The following is a 24,557-nucleotide window of genomic DNA, read 5'->3' on the forward strand; positions in this document are numbered from 1 at the left end:
GCCGCGTCGATTTTGCAACAACGAATGGATCAGCACTTGTCAAAAATCCACGCAGCAACATTTTTCATTCGTGATTACAGTGCGAGGGCGAATAATGCATTTTAATATTATAGTATGCGAAAGGATACGTGTTTTAAATGAACTGTGTTAAGTTAATGGATCGATTTTCTAGTAATTCACGACATTCATTGAAATACGAATACAGTTCAATGGTGTCGATTGGAGCCACAGTAGCGAATGTGTTAACACCTTAACAACTGCCTGAAGAAGACGATAACTATAACCTTTTTCATTGGCTTTAATTGAGCTCATTCAACGATTTGATTAAAAATTGTGTTTCTCAAAAGCGAGAAAGGTATTTATTGAATTGCAAACATCCCCAGTTCAAGACTCACTAAATAACAAGAGAGAAAAATAAATGGGAGTGTTTTGCTAAGAGAAAGGTGGGAGATTTCCTCATACGATTGGCTAATTCTAAGTGTTAAAGGGATTTATTTCTATAAAATAACTTTGTCATTAACTAAAAAACAAAGGGGAATCTGCAATTCAATTATATTCACGTTTACTGTAGACTGCAATAATTCGTAATAGTAAACTAGTATTTGTTTTGAAACGAAAATAATCGAGTGGCACTTAGTTTTTTAGTTTCCATTTGAAATATTCCTCGAAAGTCTGACTGGATATTGTATGGCAAGGGGTTAATGAAACAGAAAAAGAATTTTCACAGCGATTGATTCCTTAACGTTCTTGGCTCTTGTAGATTAAACAAATTGGTTCATTCGATGTGTCAGCGTGAAAGTTAATCTTGAAATCTTTACAAATCGTGTGCAAATTGTACCAGCCGAATTCAACGTGTTAACGTCGTCAATGTTCATTACAGGGGCGTGTGAATATGAAGTTGCCGATACAAGCAGGCAGGGGGAAGACCTAATTGACCAAATCATCTCCGACATCTAACGTGAGAACGTTGAAGAGTTTTCTTTGGTTCATGCACAGGGGTGAAAAGGGAGCGTCACTCTCACCAGCATGTAAAGTGGGCCCTGTGTCAAAACGAGCGCATGTTTCCAATTACTAAATTGCAACTCTTTGAGTAGGAATCTATATACTCAAGCCTATAATCCCATATTATTTCAGTGTTTATTCCAATGTTATTCTCAATTGTGAATACGTGGGTTACTGCAAAAGTATCGGGTGCCATTTTTAGCGGCGCCATTCAGTTGTTCGTTATTTTCGTAAAGCTTCACATGTTTAAGCTTTGAAAGTGTAGACGCAACACAATGGAAAATATATTAATATCGAAGAAGAATATTTTGAAAAAACAATAAAACCATTGGTTCAAACTTATTTGTGACTTTTCCTATACTTCTTTTGCAAACAAACTTTTGCAGCAACCCACGTAATACTTACTGCACAATATCATTTCCATCAGTTATTAATGGCCTCTTCCCACCGTGATGGTAATTTCTGGCTACTATTTCTATAGAATGACTCATCTTTGGAAACTTAAAGTGACATTATTGGACAAATCCTTCCGGTAGGCATAAATATATAATTTATGGCATACAAATCATTCTTTTAATTCAGTTTCTTTTAACTCAGAGACGATAACAGAATTTCTCGGTAGACCTGGTACCTGGTCATATGATACGTGTGAATTAAAAAAAATCTTACGAAGATAAGAAACGACATTAGCTGTAGGATTTTTTTAATAGCATCGTCATCCCTAATGGGACCAACCTTTTCTGTATCCAAGGGAGACGTTATAGGTGATGTTTTCGAATGTGATGTCGACGGTGTCGACGGCTTCCATCGCCATGGAACGCATGCCATTTCCGTTGGTCCGTGGATCGTCCGACTTCTCCTTGGTCAACTGTTTGCCGGTGGTGTAAATCAACGAACCCTCCACGTTTGTTTCCTGGCCATTGCTCGCCTCGTGCATCAACACCTCCATCGTGGCGCGCGGTTCGTTTGAACTCGTCGAGTGACCGGCGAAGTATTGCTGCCCGAACGCTCGGCGATTAATTCAACATAAGGGAACCAGCACCGCGCCGCTGTAACAAGAGGAAATGGTCGTCATTGTTGGCCCCTTAATCTGCCGGCCCGTGTTTCCCACAAGCCCGACCAACTCTGAAAGTGAAAACCGAGAGTTCAGAGAACATCGGGACCCGAATGTTGCAATTATGAAGAAGTTCATGAGGTTCGAATTGCCCAAGGTTTACTGCACCGCTAGGGGATCACTTGACGGCTGGACTGAGAATTAAGTCTTCGGTATACACAAGAATGGTAATATAACACTGCATCATTAGCTCAAGGTTTTAATAATAGAAACATTCTGTAATAGGGTGAAATGAACGCATTTTGACCTGCTGTCAATATCAAAGTATTTATAAACTATAATTATTAATACAATGTATGCACACTTCGAAATACCTTTAAAATGTAGTTAAAAGCATCTAACGAATCCCACTCGGGGTTCTTTGAAATATTGATTCAAGCATTTAACGGAGTCCAATTAGGACATTCTAATAGTTGGCGAGTGTTTAATGGCCCTTAGCTAAAGTACTGTTATAGTTTTCAGCATTTAATGAGTTCTAATTAATGTATTGTAATAGTTACTGCGTGTAACGAACCTCTACCGGAGTATCCTAAGATACAGTTAACGACGGTCTCTAACTGGAGTATCGTAATAGTTGTAAGCATTTGTTAAGTTTTTCTGCTAAAACCGAAGAACCATTCATTAGAGTACCCTAAGATAAAGTTACGAATGTTTAACGAAGTAATTAAGACATTGATTTCTAATCGGGAGACACAAATGGACACACCCAGCGACATGTGTCTCAAAAGTTACAGAGATCATCTACTTAGAATCCACAATCACGTCTATAATGTCAACCATTGATCTCGCCGTTCCATCACAAGCAGTTGACCTACAAACAATAAGAATCACTGACATTAAACGTTGTCCTTAATGACAGTACATACATAGATACATATCTGATAGTGAATCCGTCACTTTGATAGTCTTTCAACGATTCCTCGGCTCTCGTAAGAACTACTGTGATTAAAGAATTTTGAGTTACCGTCAGGACGATTTCGACATACTCGATCGGAACTGTTTATAGCGCACGGGAGAAAAAAGAAAACGTTTTAAAATCGTAATGAATGGGGCGATTATGTCACGCAGAAACGGAGATGGTCGTTAAGTAGCAATAAAACAGATGATGGATTAATCAATTGTATAAATCGATTTGAAACTACCAGGCAATTACTACGATGTCCGGCGCTTTCAAATTGCTTGAAAATAGTCGCAATTCCTTAGATGATTAATGTTGAATAAAAATGTTTAACAGCGTAATTAATTTGATAACAATGTAAAGTAAGAATTGTGCGCCAAATGATTAATAATTATTTTCATTCACGTTTGTTACGAAAGAACAGGCAATGTATAAGACGCACAAGATTCTTACATCAACGTGTTAAGAATGATAAATAGTCGATATACGTGTACAAGGAAACACTTTGACACTGTTGACTACAAGTTTGATACTTTGACCTTTTCCCAGGTTCAGTACTAATTCACGAATTTGCTTTCCATAAATACTAACTTCCAGGTGCTCGTCTGATTTTTTATTCATACAGTGTTTAATCCAAAGAAAGATTCAGGATCTAATTAAATATTATGGTACTATTTGCAACTAATACATAAAATTTGATATATATTGAATTTATAATTTTGTTACATCGAATGGCGACTATGAGTCATCTCTGGAGTGCAAAAGGTTAAAATGAAACCAAAGGAAAGGTTCGTTCACCCCCGACATCGGTCTTCCCGTCGTCCTTTCCTCGATCCAAAATGGCGGAACAAAGAATAATGATCAACAGTAATGGTCCGCACCGGAGAGGCTCCCGTTTCCGTATTTCTTGAAAGAACAGAAGAACCGGCTTTGGCCAACGACCGCGCCGACCTTAAACTCCTCGCCTTGCAATATCGAGTTAAGTCGTTACGAAAATATCGAACAGAAACTAATAAATAATTGAAAGCCGAAATAAAATGTTCCCTCTGTCATATTAGATTCCTACAGCAAAGGTAGATTCACAGGAAATATCTTTTTCCTGTTAGCAAATTAGTAGTTATGGCTATTCTAATTCTCGAATTTTCAGATTTCAGATTACAAATTTCAATCACAGTTCCATTTTTAGTTTTCGATTTCCAGTTTTCAAATTCTAATTTTTAAATTTGAAATTTTTAACAGGACAATTATGAAAGCAATTACAATAGAAAATGGGTTTTCCTAACTAATACTGTAAGAAGCACATCGCTTCGGATGTGTCATATATCCTTTCAAACTCCGTACTTTCCGTGCACCTTTACACTTTCAAATTTCTCATAAATGCATAAAAATTCGGTCTAATTTCGAGGTACCTTTAACACTAGAACTACCGAGGATTTAATACGATTGATATGTAATCCCTATAAGAATTGTAACAATAGATTATTTTCCGTTTCTTCAGACATTCATTATAGTATTCAAGTGAAGCTATTTATTAGGTTGGAAAGAAAGTAATTTCGGTTTCTTAAAATAGAACTCAATGTGTGAAATAGAACTCAATTTTCAATTTAATTTCTAATTTCTTTCGGTTGTAAACAAAATTACACGGAATTTGTTTCTATAGTAACCTAAAAGTGTCAATTACCCGATCTCAAAAGAAAAAAATTATAACATTGACAGAAGAATAACAATACGAACACAACACTATCTATTTGTGCAAACCGAAATTACTTTCTTGCCAACCCAATATTTTCAAGATCATATCGAACATTCAATGCTTTTAAGATATCAATAATCGCGAAACAAAACAATTGAAACCAGTCATTTTGACTGGTACGGTAGTTCTAGTGTTAATCAACGCAATTACGAGAGAAATCATAAAGCACGGGGTTAAAACCGCGGACTGGTTCGTTGTTATCGCGACGCGCGTAAGATGAGCACGTCAAACCGTGCCTGTCCAATGACAGCGGACTTCGAGAACGTGGCCGAACGAAAATCTAGCGAAAGCTTGACCGCGATCCCGCGATTAGATTAGATTAATCTCGATCCACGATCAAGATACACAAAGGTTGCTGGACTTGGTACTTACTTTCTGTTTGGTATTCGTGAATAGCACGTGCGCGAAAGCGATTGTGTGTGTATGTAAGTATACTTAGCTACAGATAATTACCATAACCGGATATTTTCATTAACAGTACTTTCGCGGCTTCCGGAACCGGAACCTGTCAGTATCATATCATTCTTTTACAGTGAGTCAGCACAATATCGTGTTTCTGGAACGGCATCGGTTGTGTGCGAATCCCAGTACAGTAATTTTGTTTGCGCTTTCAATTATTTCGTTTAGTAAACTAACCGTTTGCACTCGATCGTTCTTCGCTAGAAATATTCAACATTCCCTGATGAAACGTAGACGACATTTTTTGCAATAAACTTGAAGAGAAATCACTTTGGAATCGAGTAAAGCTAGTTTATTTCGATATTCGGAATATTGATGTGTTCTACAAATTTCTGATATTAAATAACAAATTTTATAATTTTACTGTACAGAACCAAATGGCGAACGAGAGTCGTCTCTCGAGTGCAAAGGGTTAACCGATTCGGAACCAGGGTTTTCTTTAAATTTTGTTTTTTAGTTTTTTCTTATAATTACTGTTTATTTTTTGTAATTTCGATAATATTGATTGCAGATTAGAACCGATTGAATCGGCTCGAAATAAGAATCCGGTACACATTTTTAAATTAAACACCAGAAATCGATGATCACAATAATATCGTGACATTAGTTATCGTATCGTAACAGAGAAAAATTATTGAAAGTGTTGCCACATAATTCGATAGGAATTAATAAATCTTACCGTACATAGAAGTAAGTTGGAGCAGTATCAGGAAAATGGAATTTTTTAATCACATTATACGGGGTTCCATCGTACTTTTTGTTACATAAAACATATTTATCGTATAAGTAGTATACACACTCGGATGTAATGAATGTTTACAACAAAAGTGATTATCAACTGGAAATAGTTAAAGTACGGAGAGATTGAAGAGGAAGAGGAGGAAAAGTTACACACAGTGTACCGTTGCGGTAAAGGTCAACGAGATTTGAAGAGGAAAACGTGGAGACGGCTGCGCTTCACGTGCAGTTCCCCGCAGCGAGAAAGTTCTGTTATCAATGCCGCTTTCGCGGCATCGCGCGGCGATCACCGAATCATAAATAACTTTTGGCTCTGTATTGTTCTCGTGCTCGGAAAAGCAGCGCGCGTGCACCCGTGTTAAGAGGGCATCGACGACATTGAAACGGCCGATTGCGTTGAGCAAACTTCCTCAAAGAGAACAAAGTGTCCTATCTCCCGCGAGCGATAACCGTAATCTTGTTTATAGCATTGTTTCGAAAAGCGACCGAACTCTGGTAACGTCCACTCGGCTTGACATGGATTTCCATTACGCTAATTTCACCGACGGAATTAGATCTATGGAAACGTTTGAGAACGTTAGGTGTAATCGAACGTACTTTTTGACGATCTTAGGTTGGATAGATGAATTCATCTTATTGAAGCTAACGGATTTTGCGACGGTACTCGCGGAGTTCTAGAAGAATAGCAGAACGTCATAAATAACAATGGAAATTACTTTGAGCATTTAGCAATTGCAAAGTGTTTTAAGTGAGACTTTGATTTTACCGAAAAATCGAGGAGAACTTTTTACTACCCTTAACATTTGGACTGCGACTTACAATTAGGAAAGATACCTATAGTTTATCAGTAAATTACAGATGTTTATAAAGTATAAGAAATCTATTCTTTTACAAAGATGGTATCAGTAAGTTAAAAAGCATATAAAATTTGCGTAAACGTTTATTGAAATTGCTGTTTTAAAATGGTTGTAAGATCTTTATAAGTTACGCGAAGCTCCGCAGTATTAGACGCAGTGGTAACTGTAAAAACGTCTGTTAACTATTTCAATTTTTTTAAATTGAAATTCAAACTAATAGTTAATAATATCGTGTTTACGGGTGTACTGAAAATGTACTTTTATTTGATCTTCTATTGATCTTTACCAATTCAATGTCGTGGGATGGATTAAAGCGAATACTAATTTCTGCCATTATTTAAGACGACGTTATCTTCTTCGTGACGATTTTATGTGGGTTCTTTACTGCGAACGATGAACAATATCTCTTATTAGTTTTCTTTGTTCCAGCGCTCGGAAGTTGATAGTTGTGATTCACAGTAACGCTGGTCGAAGTACACCCGCAAATCTTATCGCCGCGCAATGAATCAACATCGAAAGTCCAACGGAGATCATCGGAGATCCGATCCACGCGGTGAGAGCCGCAGCGGAACGCGGTGAATTCAAGTTCAATGTTCCCTATTTCCGTCATGACAATTGCCAGTGCTGCTGAACACCAGAATAAATATCGGAATGGTTCATACCACTTAAGTCCTTACGATTCGTTTCATGAGTGTTTTCATTAAAATTGTATTTTCTGTTTCTGAACATTTCTTAAGAAGCACGAAAATTTTTTATTTAGTGCAAAGTTCATGTTTCACTGCTGTATGAGTCATTCATCTGTCAAAAAGGAATAACGCCACAAAAAAGGATTTCATGATCAATGTCCCCGTATTGAGGCCTTTCGGCTGTTAAGGGTTAAGAATATTAAAATTTGTAAATTTGGATATTTCAAACTTTTCTTCACATTGTTCAGAACTGCTCCAATTGTGCATACTTTCTAGAAATACATAATCTTCGATATGACTCGGAGGTCTGAAAGTCTGACGTTATGGTATTTTAATAACTGGACTATCGTACATGAAAAGGGTAAGGATTGTGTAAGACAATTATCTACGGTATCATACATGAACCACTTATTGAAAGGCGAACGTTTCGATTGTTCACTCATTTGCTTCGGATATGCATCTCAATAGGAGAAAAATAACTGCAGAGCACAAATTAATTCTGTACTGACACGATAACTCAGTGTTTCCCAACGTGGGGCAGTCGTCCCACGGGGGGGCAATATGAAATGTGAAATATCACTTCATATATTTCACAATATTTACACACGTAAACAAAATATAATATTATAATATAATATTAAAAATTATATATATGTTACATAGAGGGGCATAAGAACTTTAGAAAGGCTTAGGTGGAGCATGGCGCAAAAAAGGTTGGGAAACACTGCGATAACCAATTCTGCTTTATTCAACAAGAATAAATAAATTTATTGGCTAATGATCATTGCAAAATTCCTTGTTCCTATTATTTTTTCTCGTTGATTAATTTAATAATACAAGTGCTACCGCACCCTCAATATACATACAAAAATTAATGACAAATGAAATAAACGAATGATGAAAAAACACTCGTGCGTTCGTGCACATTAATCAAAGAATTCATGTTACATAAAGTATATAAATTTTTCAAAATGAACAAATAATTAAAATTGAAGATTAAATTGAACTTTCTAGAGGTCCTAGTTTTTATTTTTAATTTTTTTTTAAACTAGGACTAATGTCGTAAGAAGGAAAAAACTTTACAAAAATCTTTCAAAGATACGATCTTTGCGAAGACGAGGAGCATAACAAAATATAAACTGCAAATATGAAAAACATAACAAAATGTAAAGTATAAACAAAAGGAATACAATGAAGTATAAAATACAATATTTAGTAATGTCTCTGCTTCAAGAAACTTCTATTTAACTCCAGTCTCTGTAGATTGTATAAAAGAAATTTTATTTTAATAAATTCAAATTCAAAATTCGCTTCATAATAAGTGTTGTTATATAACTAGGAAGGTTAAGGTATGTAATCCTCTTCTCATCAAACCGTTAGAATTACGTTGCATGAATTTCTAATCAATTTGAAACAAACGTTCCAATCCATATTTATATGAGACTCTTGTGCGAGAATTTATGTAGAAAGAGAAAAGGCTGACGAGGTCCGCCATTTTTGCGGAGAGCTTCGTAATACCGCGTGCTGTTTTGCTTGATTTCGTTGGAAGAAACACGACGTTGTTCGACAATCGAGTTTCGAATGTGACGTAGAAAACACCGTCGCAATAAATCTCCGTGATTCACGATGTAAAAACAAAAGTAACCCAATGAATCTCAAGTTCCCGCGTACAACGCAAAAACGACACGACCACTTCATACTGTTCGATCAATGTTAAGTGTCGTCAAACAATTTCAGAGTACTCTCTTAACACAAAAACTATATAAATACCAGATAGGTCAAAATTACCCATTCCTTCTTTTACCATCTTCTTCTATTACAATCATTGAAAAGATTATCCACTAGCCGTGGTCAGCGAGCGATGGCCGTATGTCGCCAAAACTTTGTACACGCGCTCTTGACGGAGATTTTCTTAACCTGCCCGAAACGAAAATTGTTCTCACGCTTTCTGCGGGGGTTTCCTCTCCAGAGATGTCTGCAGAATCCAATGCTGCATAGCAAATTCGTGCCAGCCAACGCACTTCTCGTGGAAATGTAACAGAATTGCGTACAAAGTACGTACATCTACCCTTTTTTAAATTTTGATCATCATTTACAAACATTTAATGATTCTCAATGTTCAAAATTTGTATAGCTACATATTCCGGTAACTCTCCTCTATTTTTTACGGTAAATTTGAACCACCTATCGTTTTTAGTTTTCAGGTAACACTTGTTTCTTTAAAACATTCGACCGCTATTACAAAAACCCATGTTTTTCGAACGTGACCCAGCAATTTGGTTTTCGAATTCATATTTAGGATAAGGAACTCGCCTAGTGGCTATTACAAGACACAAAAAAAGTTCAAATTTGTTGCATAATATAATTGTTAAGGTGTGCTAATTATACATGGCGGTTGATTAACGCAGCTCGGAATAAAAAAAAATTAATTGTATTGTTGAATGTAATGATAAATTATTCTTGCGTTTTATCGACAATAAACAAGGACAAAAGTGAATGACTACGAGGTTTCGAATATTCGATAAAAACTCCCAATAAATGGGCACCCAATGCTCGTAAAGTTGAGGCTACATTAAACATGATTTTTACGGCATGCTAATGAACCACCGAAAATCAATTGTATTTTTATTGCCTGAATTTGTACAAAAATACTTTGTTAATGTTCCCGGATGGATATATTTTCTTGTTGCCAGATTGTCGATCGTGATTTATTACCCAGAGCACAGTTCGTTCTGAATTTCACTATTAATTGAATTTGTTATTGCTCAAGATACTAGCGCCTCATTATAAATAATTGTAATTTTTATTTTCGATTATGATCAACCATCGTTTCATTATTATAATAATGTTTTCAATGAAACATTTCTTTAGTCTAAAATCAAACGGACTAATACTTCGACTGTTGCGTATCAATTAGCAATGTATAGGTTCCATTCTTGAGAGAATTATCCATTTTCCATGGGAATCTCAAATTATTGTAAAGGAAAGACAAATTTAAAATACGTTGATTTCAGGCTTTTAACACGCTTGATATCGCTATCTTAATTTTACGACAATCTTCATAGTAACGATGTTTTTAACTGTTTCGTAGCAGTAGATACTACAATATTTTTTTTCTTTATTTCTTCATTATTCTTATTGAAATCTCGTAAAACATGTAACGGTAAGCTACAATCTTCTTCTTCATCAAAATTTGTTCATCAAAAGACAAAACATTATATTTGTCTCTTAATCGAGCTGTGAAAGGTTTCATAAATTTTCTTCCAAGCAATTTCTTACGTTCTTACGAGGATTCGACAGAATTGCTGCGGTTCTCAATTTTCTAAACACTCTCACGTATGTTTTTTTAAAAATAACTTTATCTCGAAATATATTGCAACGCTAAAGCTTGAACAAACGCAAACATTTCAGTTACCAGCACACATAAGCGTTGAAAACCGAATTTTCGGGTTACTCGAGATCACCGGAAGAGCGCAGCCAGGGGGATCAACCTTTTAAACGGGCTTCATTCAGGTCGTAACAAGAATACTTTCACCCGGGACGGCAAATAACAACGCGGAGAGTGCATCGGTGCGTAGGTACAGGTTCAAAGTGAAACGAAAGCAGCTGGATATCGTATCTTGGTGTACTTAGCTCTACGTGACCGCATTATTCTTACGAACAATGACGAGGCGTGTTCATTATCTGTCGAACAAGCCATTTAGAGCCGCTCGATTAAGTCCACAAAAGAAAAACTAGAAATATAGGCGAAGGAAATCCTGTATTTTTATTGCACCCTACGACTCGAGACATTGGATAAATTATAATTCATAGCGTAATAATTAACAATAGTATAACAGAATTAACAAAAACGACAAAGCACTTTAACACGTTCGCGACTAGCGTTTGTTTTAGCGACAATCTTTATAGTTATAATAAGGTAACTCCAGATGAAACGGCACGATCTCATTAAAATTGCCAAATATTTGGCAATTTTTCTGAATGGTATGTTGAATTTTGTACAGAAGCTTATTTAACTGCTCTTCTCCTTTTTTGGAAAACTAATATATTAGAAATATTATGAACGCTAAACGAAAGATAAAATGTATCTATAAAAATAACCATCCCTCCCAAACTTGCCCTACCTTATTAAATGCAACAAATGCAGATAAAATTCAATACATTACTACATTATTAACAATAAACAGTTCTGACAAGTGCAACTGCGGAATTAAATCGTAAGAGTTAAAATGTTCATTCAGAAACGACGTTACTGACGGGGTGACCTGATAGAAATTTTAATATGAGAGAAAACGAACATCCGTCTTTCGAGGGTTCAAAGGAGGAAACGAATTAATAATTGAGCATCATTTATCCAGTTATTTACATTAATAACAGAGATCTGACTCTTATGTAAGAGGCGTATGAGAGTTACGTCCGCGTTCCGTTCCAGTCCTACCTCGCCGTCGTCGTGGTCCGTCAATGGTGATTTTAACGCGTCAACTGACGGTGTTGGGGTTACCAAACTTCCGTTCGTAGCCAGTAATATTTTTTCCACTCGTTACAACGTCGTATCGCCAACAGAGGCTAATTCGTTATGGTTGCACGATAATTGACAAATCTGTTCGTGAAGTGGTATTATACTTGTTTCTCATGGGTTCGTGTAAAACCTGAAATTTTACCTTGAAATTAAGAAAAAATATATTACAGAAATCCACTGTCGTCTAAAGATGTATGGAGACTTAATTATCTAAAGAAAAATATGAAATCTGTAATGATGAAAATGTATTTTGCAATTTGTATCTTAATTAAGAATATATTTTGCAAATAAATTCCTTGTATTTCACTAATATTTAATTTTCCCAATGAATTTCTCAATAGTAAATTAATTCGCTACTATGCAGTAGAGAAAAGATAGTACAGTAAAGATGTTTTTTCTTGTTCCTGTTGTCTTAGTTTTTGCAAAAACATACGATACAGCGTAAACAATGATTTTATAACTTGCAACACTAGTATCGAATCAAATGAATATATGAATGATCTATGAAAACGAAAGAGTTAATTTCTAATTAGTACTTAACTAAAGGTGGTAAATCTCGAAATTTTGGAAAATCGTTACTCTAAATAATAGCGCAATAATAAAAATGTATAATGATATTATTATAAATAATTTCCTAGCCTTTAAATGATTTTCAAAGATAGTTAGAATATTCCATTCTCGAGGATACAGCAATCGATATATTCCTCGCAGAAAATGTTTTACATAAAATCGTAATTAGATCGCAAAACAACTCAGCTCATTAGTCTATTTCCATCCCGTGTATTCTAATGAACGACAGAAATGACGATAATGCTCGCTTCCCGATTACGGAAAGGAAAAATAAGAGAAAACGAAATTGTAGGCACTCAGTGGATTTCGCAGTATTCGCCTCGAGTGTATCCCCTTTAAATGCAACCCCGATAACGAAGTAATTAACCCATTTACATCATACGAAAAAGTGAAAAAATGGTCCTCACCATCACAAATGTTTCAATTGCATAAAAAAAAAGGGTTAAAAACGTATAAAAAAGTAAAAATCTATATAGCCACACATCAATTATTGCACTCATAAAATGTATGTATCTTTTCTTTTTTTTGTGATACATAAATTACATAATGCTGACGCGCATACATGCGATTATAATGAAAATGGATTAATAAGGTATACGGAGAATGCGTGCACGACACGCGCAAAGTTCGATCCGTCATTTCAAACTAATTTCCCTTGAATCTCGATAGATTTACGCCTGAAAAGTTCGTTCGGATAAAACGTTGAAGATAAGAAGCAACAAATGAAACTTTATTTAAATGGCTAGAAATAATGGTCTAACATGTACATATTTCCGTGTTGTCAAGAAAAAAGCTTTTGTAAAATTTCCTTGAGTTAATGAAACATTAATACTATACAACATTATAGTATATTATCCTACATTAAATACACTAATGTTAATAATAATAACAATAATGAAATATTAATCTACTGAAATGTTACAATCGTGTTCATAATATTACCACTAGAGCTACGTACCCGTCAAAATGGCGGGCTCCAGATTTCTCATTTCGCAATTATTGATATCTTAGAAGCGTCAAACATCCGAAAAGATTTTTAAATGGATAGTTTCATTTGAACGATGTAATGAATATACGAAGGAACTGAAAGAAATCTACTGTTACAATTTTTATGAGGATTACATATTAATCACGTTAAACGGTCGGTGATTCTATGGTTAATCAATATTAATTATTAATATTACTTATTGTGATTAGATTTCGATACGTTTATCGAGGTCTTTTAGAAACTAACAAAAAGTAATCTCAGTTCCATGAAAACCAGATATCGGTGTGTCGATAACTTAGCAATGATTAAACATCGGTAATCGACGAACTTATCAATATTACACTAGTTCTTTGAAAGTGGATGCGTACTCGCAAAGAGCTCTTTGAAAACCTTATCGTCTCACGGTCAGGATATTACAACTGCGAACTATCGCGACTTTCAAATTTAAATAGCATATTTGAGACTAATGTCAACCACATTTCAGTCCAAATGATTAACTTCGCGAAACAAGAAGTAGAAAAATTGAATCAAATTCAAGCAGCATCAGAGCGTCTAAATTGCTTGAAAACAATTACAAGGAAACTGATGTCGGATCAAAATATTTGGTTACATAGGTAGTTAAATATTAGTGTACCTTAAGAACTAAAATGCCAAATGATTAATAATTAATTCTAATACGATTTGCGTTTGTTATGAAACGATAAGTAATATTATACGAAACGCTTAAAATTCTCGTGACGGTCAACATGTTAAGATTAAAATTTGAAAAATTTCAAATACTGGAGTTAGTTAAGTACTTTGTGAATAATGGTTCATTTAACCATTAGGACGCTATTTCAGTACATACCATGTTCGAATTAAGATTATTATGATACTGAATTTAGAATTACACTTTGATAAATCCTGTTCAAGTACATTCACGAATCATGAATAGTTCGAATGTTATATTTAATTTAATCTTCAAAGTGCAGAAATGGAAACACGATTCAATGCTCGTAGACGATTTATTTACTATTGAGAAATTGCTGAACGTATTCTGTGATGTACTAATTGCTGTCGCTGCAAGTTTTTGTATTGAGTAGTCGTATTAAACGCAAAGTTCAAGATGCAACATTTGTTATTTCGACAGTCGACGAAGTTCTGTTGAAGATTAACATCTTCACGACCAACCTCGTATGTTTTTAACGCTAAATATTTTGTACAGTTAAATATAGTATAGTTAAATTACTTTCACAAGTGTCCCCATTCTCGAATTTTGTTTACATTTTATGAAGGCGACTTATTGCATTTAATAAATGATTGTAATTATAAAGATTGCTACTGAGACAAACGTTGATTTTTCCCTCGAATTTTTTTGACATTTTGCAAACACGATTCATTGCATTTAATAAATGATTGTAATTATGAATATATAAACAATAAAATCGCGAAGGTTGATTTGAGAACTGAAGGAATGGCAGAAATGTTCCATCAGCTGTTAGCAAAATAACAAAGAAGTTCTATTCACGTTATGTTAATTAATTACATTATACATTTAACTGGTTGGTCAGAGGGAAAGGGTTCACCGTTAGACGTGCGCAATTATCATTAACGTCCGTCGTGTGAATACGTCACATTTAACCCTTTGTCCTATAATATCGTATCAGACTCGCGACATAAATTTTATATTGAATTCGAGAAATGCAAATGCCATACCTTTTATATGAATATAAATTAAATATTACTTATCGATTATTTATCGTTAATCTCTAGCAAACATAGACATAGACTAAGTATCATATTCTTCTCCTTTTCTACTAAATTATTAACGACAAAGTAGTTTCGCCGGGCACAGTTGCGAAAGAAATCATAGAATAAGGGGTTAACCGATCGCGGGATTCGCGAGTGCGTATATCAGCCTTTCTTCTGCGTTTATTTACGCTTTCAGCCTTTGTTTGCGATCATTCATGCGAAAACGACACCACAGACACAAGGAAACTATTAGCGGCGAATGCTTTGAATACTTTCATCTGGAAAAAGTGATTTATCCGTTTCAATCCCACTTTTCATTCGAGTCATATTCAATTGTCTTGAACATTCTCGAATTTCTTTTGTCGGATGAAACGTGAAGCCGGGTTGCTTTCGTTTTATTACGGAATGATCTACATCGTATATTTTATTACAAAATAATTCGTTCTATCACGGTGAATCTTAAAAATAACAATGCACAATTAATCGATAACCCAGCTATTTTATCGGACACTTGAACGTCGTCCTGTTACGCGCAAATAAAAAATAATCGGACGAAATTAAAGAAATGTGCACCGATATAATGACCGAGAAATACACAGAATACACAAATACAATTCTCAGTGTTATTATTATTCGTGAGAAAAGTACATAGATTACAAACGCAATTTTTACTTTCAATGACTTCAACGTAATATTTCTTTACTTAACACTTGATTCAAAACAAGCGTGGGTTCTAAGTTTTTAAAGTGAAATGCACAACAATTTTAAGGATAGAAATCATCGCATAAGGATTACGAGAAAGTTTATATTTAAAATTTCCTTGCGAAATACTGGTTTAGTAATTGTTCCATCGGAACCAGCAGAAAGATGAATATAAAGCGCACCGAAAGCAGGACATCAAATATCCTCAGATCCACGTGTGAGCGGTGCAAGAAGAAATGCAATAAATTTCCCGTGAATTGCGAGCCGGCTCGACTTTCGGTCGTTACGGTTGCGTCAAAACAGCCGGCCGTGAAAGTAAGCGTGCTAATATTTAACTCGTTCATCGCCCAATCGGCATTTATAAAATTGCTCGTGAAATGACGACAAATTTTCTAATGAAACAATCAAGATTTCTCGCAGCGATTCTTTCCTCGACCTTCTAGCATCTCACAGATGCAAGAAAACTCGATTCGCTTGACGTGTCACTGAGATAATTCATTTTAAAATCTGTACAAAATGTTATGTGATGGCGACCGAAGCGTTAACTCGTTGACTGCTACGATGGTCACCGGTGACCGGAGCTTCGAAATTCAATTGGAAAACTTACTGGAAAGCTTGCAATTCAATCGGAAGATTGAATATTTATTAACGTAAAAATGTAATAATATAATAGTGGAACGTAAGAAGCGTGACATTAAATCGTAATTGTTTCGAACGTTGTTTTTCTTCAGGAAGAATGAATATTAGGTCATCCCATAACAATGTAATTTCTCGTCTTACTGCATAACATACTTCTCAATGCCACTTTCGATATTGATAATTAAAAATTTCTAAGTTTAATCTAAAGGGTAAACTAAGATTAATCGAAAAATGGGGAAGTTAATGCACAAGAATCGTGGATACGCCGACGATTTAAACAATCATATTAAATAGATATTAGTAGCTATTAACATGTTCGCGAATCATCCTTATAAAGTGCAATTAAAAATTCGTATTATCATTTTGTATCAATTAACTTTCAAATGATTTGAAAGCGATTACGATGAAGAGATCAATGTCCAATTATATCGTCTAATGCCAGTTAGTAACTAGATAATATTGTAACGTGAGACGATACCCACTCATTAAGAATTCATTCTAATATCATTTAACTTCGTTCACCCAACGCGTTAAATACGCTTTTGTACTCCAGAAGTGCTTCACTGAAAGTACTCATCACCTTCTAACAAAACACGGACAACATTTTTTGAAACTAATTTGAGTTTCAGAAGTGGCACAGAAATTAAGGAACAAAACTATTTTATTCCAATATTTCACATATTGATGTATTATACAAAATTTAATATTAAGTATCAAACTTTACAAGGTTCCTGTGTCAGATCAATCGGCGACTAAAAAGCGCCTCTACAGTGCGAAGGGTTAACAGAGTCCAACGAAATACTATAAAATTTAGTGCCATTCAACGACGTGGAGTGGAAAAAACGGTGGGCACGCGAGAAACCAGGCTTACCTGGCAAGGTCGTCGACGAGACACTGTAAATCTCTGCGTGGATCGTTTCGAAGGGCCACCGGCTGTGATTCCGGTGCACGGACCTCTTCGTCTCCTCTTCGCTTCCTGTTTCCGTTCACCGGAACTGCCTTTCATTCACCAAAATCCGATTGCGGGAACTTCGAATTTGGTTCACTGGCAGGAAAAGCAGTTCATCGACGCGGCCGAAGGTGTACGGGCATGACCACGCGCGCGCGCGCGCTACGTGCAGGCGAAGTTTACGACGATGAAGCAGCGGTTGCTCGCGTGTAGCGCGTAAAAAGCGGGCCGCTGGCTGACGCCGATCGAACACTGCACTCGAGAACACGCGTGTCCTCCCTTTTCTGCGTTCCTCTATCGCGAGCGGCTGCTTTATCCCCCTTCGCTGCTCACCCGCCGATCAGGAACATCTCGCCCCCTCTCTTTTTCTATTTCACGCGACAGCCGCTCCGATCTATAGATCCCTTACTAACGTTGTTCGCGGCTTTCCTTGCAGAAAATCGCGACGTACAGAATTTCTCATGGAATCACATCAATTTTTCTAATGAAACAATCGAGATTTCTCACAGCGATTCTTTCCTCAAGCTTCTAGTATACCGTGGACGCAAGGGAACTCTTTTAGCAACCGTCCGTTAACGGGGTTGTCGCTGGATTCATGCGTTTTTCTAGAAGACATAAATCGATGTCCTACAATTACAAACTATTTCGTGATGATTTAGAAGCACGTAATGCAGTCAAGGATCTAGGTGTACTTTTAGTAATGCATTAATATTAAGATCACTATGGCATGATCATTTCTAAATTGGATAGAACCCTAGGATTTGTGCTTAGATGTGATGGAATTTTTACGAATCATAATACACTTATTAAGCTATATACAGCACTAGTATTAAAAGCAAATATTGAGTATGCTGCGATAATATGGTCCCATCGAACACAGAACTACACGTATAGTTTATAAAAGTTTCTTACGTATAAGAGTGGAAGTATTATGACGTATAATGAACATGATCATTTTTACTACTAACTACTAAAGTCAACTAGTTTTTTATTACTAACTGATGACAAAAATTCATGAACCAACTACTGCATTACATTCAGGACATGTAATTGGTTTCAAATGAGCTAACGCTTTCCAATCTAATCTTTCCGCCATCCGCATACTCTCCAGTTCTAGCTATATTTTATTTACTTGAGGGAAAATTATACAAATATGAACTGATTTGGTGATTTTATTATATATTTCAAATTCGATTTAAATTAAAAATTATAATGTCGGACGAGAATTAATACCCAAACCGGTATGCCACTATGAGATGCAAGAATGTTAAGAACGCAACCGTTGTGAAAAATATTGTTTTTTCAGTTTTTGTTTCATTGAGGAAATTGCTTTGTATATTTCATTAAGAAAATAAGATTTTATGGGATAGCTCGAACAACAGAATGAAATTGAGAATTAATAAAGAATTAGTAAATTCATTTTTTCATTCGAGTACTTTTATGTTAAAGTCTAATCTATATAAGCGTAATGTGAAATAATTTTACTTTTCAAATGTAATATTCTATCTTTGACAAATTTTTAATTATTTAAATAATTATCAATGCTGCTATATCTACTAACTAAAATTGTGCAACAACTTTCAAAGCCTTAATTATTTTATAACATAAGAATAATCATTTCTTGTGACTGGAAGATTTTTAGAAATTGTGAAGTCATCTTTTTAAATAAGATACTATAGTTTTTAATCTACAATAGAACCTTTAGACGACTCCGATCATGTGTAATGCAGTGTTACTCGGCTTTCAATACAAACATAAAATAACGATTCCGATGTCACGAACAGCGTTTGAAAATTGTGTCCATCTCTATCGAGGGGACGCGGACGTTACAATCGTTGAACAATTATTCTTATCAAATAAAAATCGTCGTTTCACTTTTCTATTTAACGCCGAATGACCTTGTAATATATTATATCCATTGTAATCGTGTAAACATCCGCTATTTCACTAGCAACAAACAGTGTAAGCATAGAACGCCGTTTGTTATAAGATTTTCTTTCGTATGTACAGAATCAATTTTCATCAGTATAAAATGATTTTCAAAAGCAAAATCAACTATCAAAATTTTCACATTTTCATTTGTTTTTTACATGACGAATTTAATTTTTAAATGCACTTGTAATTTCACTGTACTTTGTATCGTTGCAAATATATACATTTAAATACATTCAAAACAAAACAATTATCCATGAGATAATTTCATTTTACTAGAAAATTGGTGCAACTTTCGTGAATTCCGAAGTGCTGATCAGTACTTCGGAAAGATCTCATTTAAAATATATTATATAAACATATTATGTGCCGATATGTATAACATATTAATATAAAAATCTAATTTAAACCAAACGAATTCAAAGTTATTTTGTTTGCGAGTAGTCTTCCCAATTTCGAAAGTAGAATCGAAACAAACTTATCAATACGGGATACAAAGGTATCTTTGATCGAAAAATTGTGCCAAGTTAAATACTTAACTTATTTATATTCAAAATACACAGAACACTATATAAGTAAAAGGAAAAATATTATGCGGACGCTAGAGCAAAATTGTACGTATTGTTAATTGTAACATGAATCAAAATGCATCCAAACAAAAGCAAACGGATCTGTACCATCCAACAATTCGCTATCATAATAAAATGATTCAGTATGACCGTTGACCCGGCGTCCTGGTATTTATCAGGTTTACCCACGTGCTTTTAATAATGCTTGGTACATGTAAGCATTTATATTTTCTATAATGCAATTGCGAAATTAATTACACATTGATGAATTGAAATTATTCCGTTTATAAATATTGACAAACATTAATATATTTGTGAATTAATTACTACATTACTGACGCTCGTGAATGCTTTTTAAAATATATAAAATATTAACCAACATGTTAACCTGCCAGTAAGTTCTCTTCATAGTTACACCGACGATATACATAACAATGTCAGAAATCACCACTTTTTTTTAAAATTTATCTGAATTATTGTCACCCTAACTGTCTAGATTTCCTATAACATAATGCATTAAACAATTATTACTACACATAAATTGAATTTATAATAGAATTCCTAGGTTTAATGAAAAACTATGTATATTAGTAATTGTAAGTCAATGATAAAGTATAAATTAATAAAAATCATGTTCAAATTGTGAGTAACATTTATTCGTCTTGTACAACTGTTGTTTTCTCAGATACATAGAGACCATCTAAGAACTTCCTAATATCCTTGTTCTTTACAGTTGTAGACTGCTGTATTAGGGCAGCTAGAACACAAACAACAACAAATTAAAATAACATTCGGTCTATTATCGTAACTATTCACAGATTAATTTGATGCCAATAAAAATATTTACCAGATCGGGAGACATCTTCTAAGGAATTTCCTTCGATTACCAGTTCGTCCTTTAGTTTACCTGAGTTTGTAACAGTTACACCTGGTGCCATTTTCACACGACGTATATACTTCTCACCCAAGAAGTTACGGATTTCAACAACTGTGTTATTTTCAGTTGTAACACAATTAATAGGGAAATGAGCATATACAGCTCGCATTTTGTACTGATAACCCTTTGTTACACCTTTTAGCATATTTTCTATATGGGAACAGACAGTACGTACAGCGGCTAATTCTTTCTTGGTACCAAACCATTTTTCTACTTTTAGTAGCCTTGGACTGATCATCTACATAAATATAATAATAATAATAATATTTATAAAATAATAATAGATTGTTCTAAATTTTATTCTTAATTTGATATTAATCAGAAAAGGATTTATCACTTATATCAAAATGAAGGGGAATCCATGTATCATCATTATTAATAATTTATTGTACAAATTATCAGTGAAAACAGCATAATTACTTACACGGATGTCAAGTGCAAGATGCTTAAATGACCGTTTAAGTATACCTCTTGGTCCTTTGACAGTTACCAAACGGGACCTGACTGTGACAGTCAGCCCCTCAGGTATTTTCACAGTTTGACTTGTCACGATTTGCTTCATCCTGTAATAGATGAATAAAAATTATTGTATAGCAATATTCAAACTTATAAAAGGAGTAACAGATGATATTATTTTAATACATATTTATATGCAAATTAAAATGACACTAATTTTCTAATTTAAACTACTTTGTCCATGAAACATAAATACACCAAAAATATAATCAATTATCACTTCTATATTTCACTTTATTTTTCATTTCTTACTCAACATGCTTGTAGGTTATGTATAAGCCACAATATCAAATCTAATCGTTGTAAAATTTAAAAATTTGGCATACAATAAAAAGCATATACAATTTATATAGTGTTCCGTTTTAATAAAATTCTTCTCTGAGTTAATTTAAATGTAGACGTAAAAAAAGAAAAATATAAATATATCTTCAAAATGGCAATGTTGACAGAAACAGAAAAGCAAGGTTATATTTTACTGAGTGTAAAATAATCATTTTTCTGAAAAATAGTACTCAGCCTTGCAAAAATATATTGAACTGTGCAAACTAATAAGATTAGTATATGTTAACGTTTATTGCATTGCTGGATTGTTTTGGATTTCACAAAGTATCCCTCCTCCTTATGAATCTCTTTACCTCACACACGTTACGGGATAACCGGAAAAGACCGACGCATTGAAAAACCATGTCTGTTCGCTTCTGAACACGTGGAACTTATAGATCAGAAAATCGTGCTCCATCAATGGTCTTACTACTTTTAACGTATAGATGGCGCATTTTGAAATTTCATGGACACTTATGAAGTAAATTAGAAAATGTGAAGCATAGTTTAATCTTAATTAAAATGAATTATACATTATAAATAAAATTAGTAGATAATAAGAAGTACTAATCCATAGTTACAATCTTATATCATTTAAACCTTTATAACTAAATTATATTGTACATAAATAGTTAAAAAATATAATTTAATGTTATTATGTATCCTCTATTTTAATCTTTAAAGGAAAAAGCGATTCCTATTATTTGTATAAAAAATACTTAAATCTTGTGAGATAATCGACTACAACTTTGTACCTTCGTGACCAAATGTTAGAACCAAATCTCTAACTGCAAAATGGCCGATTACATTACTGAAGTAGCTAGACACAACTAGTGTCTTTTGTGGGTGATTTTTCAGTACTTAATCCCGCGCTTTCCTTTAAAATATTTTTACTCGGAGCTTGAAATATTCATAATACTTGACAATATAAAATTTCAAAATTGATCACACGTTTTATAAAATTTGTAAATTTCTTATCTTTAATCGGACGTCCAATTGTTTGGTTACTTTTCCTGCACAGAAAATATTTCAGAAAATCCTGGCCTATCGAGACAAATTCAATTACGTGTAAGTAATTTTACCATACGCGCCTAAGTTATCGTTTATTTTTTATGTGCAAGTTATATTTAGTACCTAATAATTGAAACTTATTAATACTTTGAAATTTTATAATTACTTGACAGTTCTTGTTTCCTATCTGTACATATTTTCCTTTCTAAGACGTTCCAGTCAACATACCAAGTTGGACAGTTACCAAGGACAAAACTAATGATTTAAGGGATTTTTGAAGAAGGAAACAGCCTGCAGAAATATGAATAAAAGATACTTTTTATGAGATAGTATCAAAACATACACAGAAATTTTATTACTACATATTGTGTGTATCACTAAGTAATGCTTTTATAATTCGGATATTAATATATTCTATTAAGCTTATAAAATCAGTGCATATTTTCAATTAGAATGAAGTCTATGCTTTTTTATAAATAAAAAGAGAAATTAAACATAAATATATATGTATGAAAGCATACAAAAATTCTATTTTAAAGTTTACAAAAGATTTTTAATATAGTAAATTTTCACTAAATAAATAATACAACAATAGACTGCTTTATTTTAAATACGGTTAGGGCACTTAATAAACATAGAATCTAGTTTCACTTTACATCAATGTTTAAGGTATTCTATCATTGAAATATGTTAATATTTATTATATTAATTTAAGTAAGAGTATTCAAAGTTTAATTTATTAAAAGTGTATAATACTTAAATATTAAACATGGATAATAAACTTACAAAAAATTTTAATGTAATTCAAGAGAATAATACAGAAGAAACATCAGATACATTAATGTCTAAGAAAATTCCAAAAAAATCTATGTTTTCTACTGATACATTTGATGAAAAAGATATGTTAATAGCACAATTGCAAGAACAAATTGCTAAACAAAAAGAATGTATATTATGCTACGAAGGTATAGTGCAACTTATGAATTATAGACTTATGAAATTAAAAAAGGTTCTTAAAGCTCATAAATTATTAGAAGAACTTGAATAAAAATTTTGATCAATAAGAATATTCAATGAAAGTTGCTTCTCAAAGTAACCGATGAAATGAAATTTTGTGTAAGAAACATATACATCTCTTGTATTTGTAATGAAAAAAATATGTCTCTACATATGCTTCTATGGATCTTTCTGATACAAACAAACTATACTTACAATAACAAATATTGTCATATTTCAAAATAACATGTAAATATATGAATATAAAGAGTGATGTACATATATTATAGAACATTGTATTTATTAAAAACTTTCTCCTTTTCTGTAACATATAAAAAGTTAAAATGTGTTGGATTATTTTCAAATGACATTTATGTAACCATTATATACAACTAGAAGATAATAGTAATATAATTACACAATATATGTATAGGTATTAAATTATGTAAAATTAATTTTGTTCCTTGATTGAATCAAAGGAAATGTCATTAAATAAATATTATATAGCTATCAAAAATTAAATCTTTGCAATTCTATTGTTTTTAACAATGTTGTGCATCATGGAATTGCAAGGTCCAATTTTCTTGATTTTATGTAAGCTTCATTTGAAACAAATAATAATTTTGTTTGTTTTTAGATGCCGTCAATATTAAATTGACATATACAGTGT

At 33.7% G+C, this 24,557-nt stretch overlaps 2 protein-coding genes and 2 long non-coding RNA genes across 6 annotated transcripts in view; 2 read left to right on the forward strand and 2 right to left on the reverse strand.

Annotated features, from left to right (window-relative positions):
* The window catches only part of LOC116424139 (ATP-binding cassette sub-family G member 4), a 29,220-nt gene extending 11,317 nt beyond the window's left edge, over window positions 1-17,903 (reverse strand). Inside the window, exons 1-2 of the mRNA XM_031970132.2 lie at window positions 17,528-17,903; window positions 1,738-2,051 (exon numbers count right to left, since the gene is read on the reverse strand). Of these exons, the coding sequence (XP_031825992.1) occupies window positions 1,738-1,951 (214 nt within the window). The 5' untranslated portion in view covers window positions 1,952-2,051; window positions 17,528-17,903. The remainder of the gene's footprint in view (window positions 1-1,737; window positions 2,052-17,527) is intronic.
* LOC116424141 (uncharacterized) lies at window positions 5,145-9,023 on the forward strand. The gene is made up of 3 exons (XR_004234389.2): window positions 5,145-5,192; window positions 5,301-5,354; window positions 5,738-9,023. It is a non-coding gene; the product is annotated as an uncharacterized LOC116424141 (long non-coding RNA).
* Window positions 17,904-20,740: 2,837 nt separating the features above from the next.
* Window positions 20,741-22,329, reverse strand: RpL9 (ribosomal protein L9). 3 transcript variants are annotated; one of them, XM_031970193.2, is made up of 4 exons: window positions 22,195-22,329; window positions 21,468-21,606; window positions 20,954-21,281; window positions 20,741-20,863 (listed from the first exon to the last, which is right to left on the reverse strand). In XM_031970193.2, the coding sequence occupies exons 1-4, from the start codon at window positions 22,296-22,298 to the stop codon at window positions 20,760-20,762; spliced, it is 675 nt and encodes a 224-aa protein (XP_031826053.1). In that variant the 5' UTR covers window positions 22,299-22,329; the 3' UTR covers window positions 20,741-20,759. The 3 variants fall into 3 exon arrangements, with proteins under 3 accessions (XP_031826053.1, XP_031826055.1, XP_031826054.1); XM_031970195.2 differs by having other exon boundaries at window positions 22,129-22,226; XM_031970194.2 differs by having other exon boundaries at window positions 22,077-22,224.
* Window positions 22,330-22,662: 333 nt separating this feature from the next.
* Window positions 22,663-24,154, forward strand: LOC143174685 (uncharacterized). The gene is made up of 2 exons (XR_012998897.1): window positions 22,663-22,948; window positions 23,102-24,154. It is a non-coding gene; the product is annotated as an uncharacterized LOC143174685 (long non-coding RNA).
* Window positions 24,155-24,557: the final 403 nt, after the last annotated feature.

The sequence above is a fragment of the Nomia melanderi genome, chromosome 7 (assembly GCF_051020985.1).
Source record: "Nomia melanderi isolate GNS246 chromosome 7, iyNomMela1, whole genome shotgun sequence".
In the NCBI taxonomy this organism is placed as follows: domain Eukaryota; kingdom Metazoa; phylum Arthropoda; class Insecta; order Hymenoptera; family Halictidae; genus Nomia; species Nomia melanderi.

What these genes read in the sequence shown, in the direction of transcription:
- RpL9 (XM_031970193.2), bottom strand. Translation starts at nt 22,298, where the DNA reads ATGGAGCACGATTTTCTGATCTATAAGTTCCACGTGTTCAGAAGCGAA. An exon ending in ATCTTGCACTTGACATCCGT is followed by an intron (nt 21,282 to 21,467) that starts GTAAGTAATTAT and finishes ATATTTATGTAG; the next exon opens with ATGATCAGTCCAAGGCTACT. An exon ending in AGAAGATGTCTCCCGATCTG is followed by an intron (nt 20,864 to 20,953) that starts GTAAATATTTTT and finishes TTTGTGTTCTAG; the next exon opens with CTGCCCTAATACAGCAGTCT.